This window comes from Diadema antillarum, unplaced genomic scaffold (assembly GCF_040938485.1).
Source record: "Diadema antillarum isolate AM-2024a unplaced genomic scaffold, OU_Dant_1.0 scf00000033, whole genome shotgun sequence".
Taxonomy (NCBI): Eukaryota; Metazoa; Echinodermata; class Echinoidea; order Diadematoida; family Diadematidae; genus Diadema; species Diadema antillarum.
Genome location: NW_027270922.1, coordinates 1,669,046 through 1,676,930, shown reverse-complemented (window position 1 = coordinate 1,676,930; position 7,885 = coordinate 1,669,046). Strand labels below are relative to the sequence as shown.

The 7,885-nt window shown below is 42.7% G+C and overlaps 1 protein-coding gene across 1 annotated transcript in view; it reads right to left on the bottom strand.

Annotated features, from left to right (window-relative positions):
- Nucleotides 1–228: 228 nt before the first annotated feature.
- Nucleotides 229–7,885, bottom strand: part of LOC139743302 (uncharacterized) — a 124,104-nt gene continuing 116,447 nt past the window's right edge. The window contains exons 6-10 of the mRNA XM_071653799.1: nt 7,423–7,600; nt 6,076–6,260; nt 5,328–5,518; nt 4,476–4,665; nt 229–3,565 (exon numbers count right to left, since the gene is read on the bottom strand). Of these exons, the coding sequence (XP_071509900.1) occupies nt 2,160–3,565; nt 4,476–4,665; nt 5,328–5,518; nt 6,076–6,260; nt 7,423–7,600 (2,150 nt within the window). The 3' untranslated portion in view covers nt 229–2,159. The remainder of the gene's footprint in view (nt 3,566–4,475; nt 4,666–5,327; nt 5,519–6,075; nt 6,261–7,422; nt 7,601–7,885) is intronic.

The window sequence follows — 7,885 nt, the reverse complement described above, 5'->3', positions numbered from 1 at the left end:
AAAACAAAACAAAACAAAAAAACCCAAAACAAAAATAAAACCCCCCCAGGATGTTAAACTCAATACAAACCAACACTGATAGTAAGCAAGTCTGAATGATCAGGCATTTGTGGTGATGGGGCAGACTCAAATGCTCACACATGCCACGTAAACGTTCATGTCAGCGACCTCGGGCATTGTAGTGCCGCCATTCAAGGAAGAAACTGCATACAACTGTACTTGAATGTGATACTCTTTGATCATAAGCTGCTGTATGTGGACTGCACACACGCATACAACCAAAAAAAGATAAAAGAAAAAAAAAAGTGAACTTTGGAAAGCCTTCTTGGTCCATTACCTTCACCATCCCTTCAAGTGATATACTAGGAAGGGAGAAAGACAGGATATAGAGACATCCATTCACTTAATTCTTTCGATGCAAGGGACTTTTGACAGTGTGTACAACACTACGGGGATTTCTGTGCAATATGGTACTAAAAAGCACAAAAAGGATAAGACAATTCGCCCCCCATTGAGCATTCTTCGTAGCTTGTCTGACGCAAAAGCTTTCGCCTCATCTTCTTCTAATTGTGACCATCACATGTGTCTCATTCTGCTCTAAGCCCACCAAAAAAAAAAAAACAACCCAAAAACCAATAGAATCCACACCAGGGCAAAGTTCAAAGTTCATCAGCTGATAAAAGGACACATTCTCATATTTGATTGAATTTAGGTAATGGAAATCTGACCTGCATGTATCTAAACTGCAGCGTAATACTTGGAAATTTCTGAAAAATAAATCGAAATGAGTTGTAACTGCCATGGAAATGAAGTTCTGACTAATATGACATGAAAAAGGCTCATATACATGCCAGTACTACGTAGGATGAGGGTAAAGGTCACTCAAGTTTATCTAAAAAGAGCAAAAAAAAAAAAACAAGCATAGACTAGTGAGTAAAGGGGCAAAGGAGAAGTATTGCAAAAAGGAAACTTCAAGGAATTTTTTTTTCTCCAACCTTTCTCTTTCTCTCCTTGTCTCTCTCTCTCATTACTTCTCTGCTTAAAAAGTCCTGATTGAACATAAACACCCGTACCCGTAACAAAGACATAAGATAACGTTTATGAGAAAACTACTAAAACACAAAGACATACGCCATTTTAGGGAAACGTTAACTTTCATACAATGGATCTGAGGCTCCCTATTAAAATTACCGTACATCCAGATGCATTGTTGTTGGGGGAGGTAATATCTGAATGCTGGAAATGACACATAATTCTGCCTTCAGAAGTTGGCTTTGCAACGTCATAATTCTGCTCTATGAGATGGAAAAACAATGTTTGCGCTCTATGCACATAATCAAAAGGCAAAAAGTATTTCTTAAAAATCTCTCTTTCTCTCTCTCTTCTCTCTCTCTCGCCCACTCTCTCTTTCATCAAATATATTAAAATACAGCATTGATATTTCGCCAAAAGCATTTAGATCTTAAAAGTTGATTGCATAGAGAACATTATAAAGTTTTGAAAGGAAAGAGAGCATTTACGAAGGTAAGTTAATGTTTAATCTTTACACACATACACTTTGCAAGTTTGCTTTTCAAACATGATTTCACTCCCAGTCCACAAACATCAGTAGTCGAACCAGAAATGTGAAGGGCCAATATACAAACAGCAGATCCACGAACCATCGTTATGGGAGTTATGCTTAAAACATGTAACCTTTATGTGGATAAGAATACAATATGTATGTCTTCAAACTCGCTTCTCATGCTACGAGTTGCAATTTTGCCATCAAAAGCAATCTACATGGTCTGAGTGACGTGATGTAGATATAAAGGGTGACTAACACCAAGATTTTATCGGACCCTGGTACTCTACTCTGGGCTGAGATGAGTAGACTTTGAGCATAGTGGTGGAGCCGACTACAAAGGCAGTGCATGTCACAGTACATTCCAAATACTTCGTGTGAGTGTGCGTGCCATTTCGACATACTTGAGAGAAACTCGAAAAAACATGCTTTATTTTTCATTCATACCAGTAACATTCAGTGTACTACAGACCCAGCTATTGACTTTTTTGGCTTCCCATCCGAGCATGTGCAACTTGACACAGGTGGAAATATTGAATAGGCGCGTACAACTATGTCACACTTAAATCTTTTTTTTTTTGCATGATGAGTTAAGCTACCGTTGCACTATTCCACGGATATCCGACACACTGGCATGCACATTTTTCACTATTCTCTCCAGCTGATCGCTGGGTGCGGAAGACCAACGCATTTTGAGCAGCTTAATGTTCGATTCGAGGGTGTTCAAATGTTCGCGGAATGGGAAGCGAGCTCTCGCAGATATCGAGTCCATGTTATCCGTGCACTGGCGCACAAAGTCGTCCACATCCGAGCAGAGCTCATTGCTGTATTTGTTATACTCCCCCGACTTTAGGATCAAGTTCGTTTGTTCATACAGTGCCTCTGCTCTCTGTAGGATTTGTCCCTTGCCGTCCGACACCGTTGGCTTGGTGACCACCGCCGGACTGGCCTGCCTTCGCGCCGACCCCCGCTTGTCCGTTCGCAGCTTGACATTCGGGTTGGTGGACGGGAAGGAGGGCTTCGAGATGGTGATCTCGGGCTTGGGGCTGCTGATCACAGGCTTTGGGCCCTTGATGACGGGCTTGGCACCCTTGATCTGCGGCTTGGTGCTGTTCATGACAGATCGGGAGGGTGACCCCTTGGGGCTAGGGGTCGTGGGAGACTCTACTGTTGGGGAGGCTAACCTGCTTGGGGGCGGGGCAGGGGGAGGGATCGAGGGTCTAACAATGTCTTTCCTCTTGTCCCGACTGCGACCTGTCGGCGACGTTGGCAGTTCCCTTGGGCTCTCCAATTCCGGCGATTCCGGCGCGTCATCCTGTTCAGGATTGTTCTTGTAAAATGGTAAAGATTTGGTTTTAGCCAATGGCTCCTTGATACTGGCCTGTGCATTACTTTCCTCTAAGTGTGGCGGCTTGCCTGGCTTAGCAGGAGGCTTGAGGGCAGGCTTCTCACTGACCTCTCCGTTCCTCACTGCCGGCTCTGGATGCTTGTTTTTGCGGTCTAACGTGGGACTGGAGCGCGACCGTGGGATGGGGAATGGCTCGTTCATGTCCACAATGTTCTCTAGGCTAGGCTTCCGCTCAAGTTTCTGCTCTCGGGCAATCTTGGAAGGTTTGGACCTCTTGCCATCTCCACCAGCGATACCCCCGCCACCGGGGGGTCTCAGCGCCATGCGGAATGGCAAGCCCGAACTCCCGCCGTCGTGACCGCTGTCTGAACCGCTCGTACCGGGAGGCGAGGTTCCGGGCAGTATGAAATTGAGTTCTTGATTGATGTCGCCCAACATCTTGGAGACTCCGTTCTCCTTCCTGTGGACAGGAGAGCCCTTAGGGTCTGGATGGTGGTCTCTGCCGTGCAGCTTCAGGTCGTCTTCCGCTGACGAACTGTTCCGCCTCTCCTGCACCTGGTCCTTCTTGCGGCCCTCCTTCTTCCGCAGGTTCTTCATGAACCCCGTTTTCTTCTTGGACACGTCTGGTGACGCCGGTGGGGATATTGCTTGTGCTGATTTGTCGTAGACATGAAAGAAACAAAGCAAAGAGGATGGACACAAGAATGAATCTTGTTACACAAATATATTCACATTCCACATTGTCCAAAAGACATTATTTTGCTAGACTGTAGCAAGACTATTATGTGAACAAACTTGATTTCCATTACGAGAAAGTGTAACTTTGCATCACCTTATCAGATGCTTTAGCCATGGAAATTAAAGATATCGGGTCAAAATAGGGCAAGATGCATGATCTTCACCACACCTGTTAATCTGAGAAACAGAAAGCTATCGACAAGCAACTATAAGATAGGAGGGGATGCACATAAATGACCCCTCACAAATAAAAGAAACACAGAAATGTACGATGTAGTACAGACACTTAATAATATTTTTGATATCTTGCAAATAGTTTTTCCGGGGGGGGGGGGGGGGGGGAAAGAAGGGGGAGAAAAGGGGAGAAGAAGGGGCATTTTGCATATATTCTGGATGACACAAAAATTAACATAGAATTAGAATCATTCCTCACTTTCAATTTACAACATGACTGTATGAGGATATCATGACCTCAGTCCAACATGGAAGGTCGTTCATCAAAGTTCTTTTGAAGCAAAACTCTTTCTTTTTATTTAATAGCTGGTGTGACTGGAAGAGTAAAGATGGAGGCAATGCCTGCTTCCAAGTGTTGAAGTCTTTCAATCTTTCTGTCTGACAAAGAAAACTTGGGTAACATGATGAGAAATTAAGTTTTCTCTAGACATCAAATGCACCTCACACTTCCTCTCATTTATTCACTACTTCTCATCTACACTTGGTAACAGTTCTATGTAGAGGACAAAACAATCAAAACAGGTTAAAGCGATCTATGAAATCCAGCAAATCCCTGTTATTGAAAGAAAAAGCTGGCTGCAGCGAACTCACCGGCGTCACTAACACTCAGCCCGTCCTTCCCCCTCGAGACGTCGCCAGCATCGTTGTTCTGGCCTCTCCGGACACTCCTCTTCTTGGCGGGAAGCGTGGGCGGGTCCTTGCTCCTCCGATGGAGTGACTTCTCTACCTCCTCACTGATGCTGCTGTTCTGGAACATATTGTTCATCTCATCATGGATTTCCTGTGGAGGGTGGCACACAAATATTAAAGGTAAAGCATAGTTATAAGAAGGGCTCAAAATTCATCTTCCACAATTTTGAATTTGCCTGCGCAAGATCGAAAAAGATCATTCTACCAATGAAACTTATCTGGCAGACATGATTTGCCAATTCAGGGTTGTGGAGTACAATATTAACGCGTGTTATAAAATTCTTGAATAGTACTGACTTGCGAAATTCACAAAAATAAAAACCTCACAAAATATTCGGTGTATACAGTAAGAAATGATACAAGCACAAAATGCCTTAATGTTTTGGATATTCAGAACACAAATCTACACAATCACATAACATCAAATCTATGCAGTTACTAGCCCCTGAAAAGATAACATCGAACTGAGTTCCATGTGCAGATCCTGGACAAAATGTGACCATGCATGGTTGGTTGTAAAGTAGCAAGCCTACTCAGATGTAGAAATGCGCCTCCACACTGTCCATGATAATACAATATGGATTAAGGGGATTAGGTAATCCCTATTCATTGACAACTAGTTTCAAGACACCTGTGCCAATCGGCAAAAAAAAACACAATAAGGGTTAAATGGGTCAACCTCCTTTACCACAAGGGCCCACGCCCACCCCATATGAAACCCCGCATCTCGCTGCCGTGGCAACGTGGTCTCACCGAGAAGGAGGGCCTCTCTCCCGGTTTCCGCTCCCAGCATTTCAGCATGAGTTTATAGACGTCGACGGGGCATCCCTCTGGTCTCTCCATACGGTAGCCCTGCTCCAGCTTTCCGTAGACATGCTGCAGCTCCACCCCAGGGTAGGGGGAGCAGCCATAGGTGGCTATCTCCCATAGCAGGATGCCAAATGCTGTCACGGGACAGAAGAACAAAATGTAACTTCATCATTCAATGTGTGCTATAGCCATCAACAGAGTCCGTCCAACTTGAAGTTATGACTGTTTCACATAAAGTTTACTATCTGTACTACAACTGTATTAAAGGAGGGAAGCCTAAACATGTCGGTTCCATCACCTTGTTAAGTCATCTTAAATCTGCTTTAAGAACGTCAAATCCTGATCACTATTAAAACAAGATTTTGACTTTCTTTTGCACTGAATCTTATGCTGTGCTACTTTTAGGAACATACTGCATACCACAACGATAACAAGAAACAAAAGTGTCAAACATCCTTCTTGTGTACCCAAACCCACAACTGCCAGCAGCTTTGTGATCATATCTACTAATCCTGTTAACCAGAAGAGCTCTGCTTCCTGATCTTTGGTCATATTCAATTCATTCCAGGGTCACCACCAGCAAGTACAGGAAAAGGTTATGTGAGGACATGACGCGACCTCATCAAATGGTGGATGATGCCGATTTCCAGCACCACCAGCCACGAACAAACATATGAGTGACTCAGCTCACCCCACACGTCGGATTTGTTGGAGAACTTGTAGTAGGCCAGACTCTCTGGGGCGGTCCACTTGATGGGGAACTTGGCCCCGGCCTGGGCCGTGTAGATCTCCCCCTGGACCATCCTGGCCAGACCAAAGTCTGCTACCTTCACCAGATGGTGATCCCCTAGCAGGCAATTCCTGGCTGCTAGATCTCTGATAAAGGGATTATGAAACAAGGAAAAGAGAATACAGAAATCAGAGAAAGAAAGAAAAAAAGGTGATGATATTCAAACATCTAATGAATGCTTGAGCTATCACTGAATGTGATTAATATCCCCCAACTAAAACTGAGGGAGTTTGCTCATTCAAAAGTATTTTTGTGTACTCTTTATTGAAAAATATGAAATTACCACAGCAATGCATTGTTCAACATTGTATATTAAAGAGATCATGCAAATGCGCCTTAGAAAATCATGTCACTCTTTATAATGGTATGGAATTTATTACCCTGATAATGTCATAAATGATAGGCTGAGAAAATTGAAAAAAAAAGAGAAAATGATATGTACTTTGTACAAACAAAAACAAAAAAGTCTGATTTCTTGAAGACCTCCTGTTTGAACCTACACTTCTATTGTCTATTTTAACAGTTAGTCAATGGTGCTGCGTGCTTTTTTTTTTTCTTTAAAGCGCCAAGTCACTGTTTTTCTTTTCCGTTGTTGTTGTTTTTTTTCTTTCTTCAGCAAAATGTGTTACGTATATTAAGATTAAGAGTTTTATGAGTAGATTTATCATTGTGTTGTATTACATATGTATATTCGTATTACATATATAGATCGGGCCTCATCCATGTCAAGCTTTTTTGCATACTCTGTATCACTTTGTTTTCTTTTGTTATTGTATTTGGAGAACGAAAATGCAGAAATAAACCAAACCAAACCAACCAAATATCCAAGCCTTACTTACGCTGAGAAAATAAAAGAAACAGAAATTGATATGCACAAACAAAATAAAAAAGTCTAATATCTTGAATACCTTCTGTTTGAATGTCAAAGCCCTGCTACTGTTTTGACAAAAAAAAAGTAACTCTTCATTTCTAGCAAACCATATTTGTATGGTGAAATAAACTGACCTATGTTGCTTGAGTGAGTAACCTCTAACACATCTGACTGTATCTAAACTTTAAAAGACAGCTTCCTCAAAAAAGGGACCTAGTGTCCACCTTTCTTATCACTTTTGTGGTAGCTTCTGTTTTTTTTTTTTTGACGTGAAGTGGGGCAAACCTGCAAACATAATCAATGCTCAAAAAGTAAAGATAATAAGAGAGACTTCATCAGGCTTTTCTTGGAGGCGGGTCACACTTGCTGGAACTCACCGATGAATGAAATTGTTCTTCTCTAAATACGTCATGCCAAAGGCAACCTGAGTTGCCATGTACAAGAGTGTGACAGCCGGCAGTGATGTCTCGTCATTCTCCCGCAGGTATTCCAGAAGGTTGCCGTAGGGCATGAACTCCGTCACAATGTAGAAGGGCGGCTCTCTCGTGCATACCCCTGGTGGATGGCATACAATGAGATGAGAAGAGAAATATAAGAATGGCTTGATGACATGTACAGCAATTTATATCTTACAGTTTCCAGTGACACTCCATGCCTTACACCTCCACATAACATCAACCAGCCATACCCCCATCACTATGTCTTACCAAAGACTCTACACCTTTCACTATACTTTTGACTCTCGTTTGCTTTGCCTACAGAGGGCTCCTGCCAAATAATGTGGCTTTGAACAGTTGTGTTTTGTGATAATACCAGCATGATGAGTCTTGAGGGAAAATT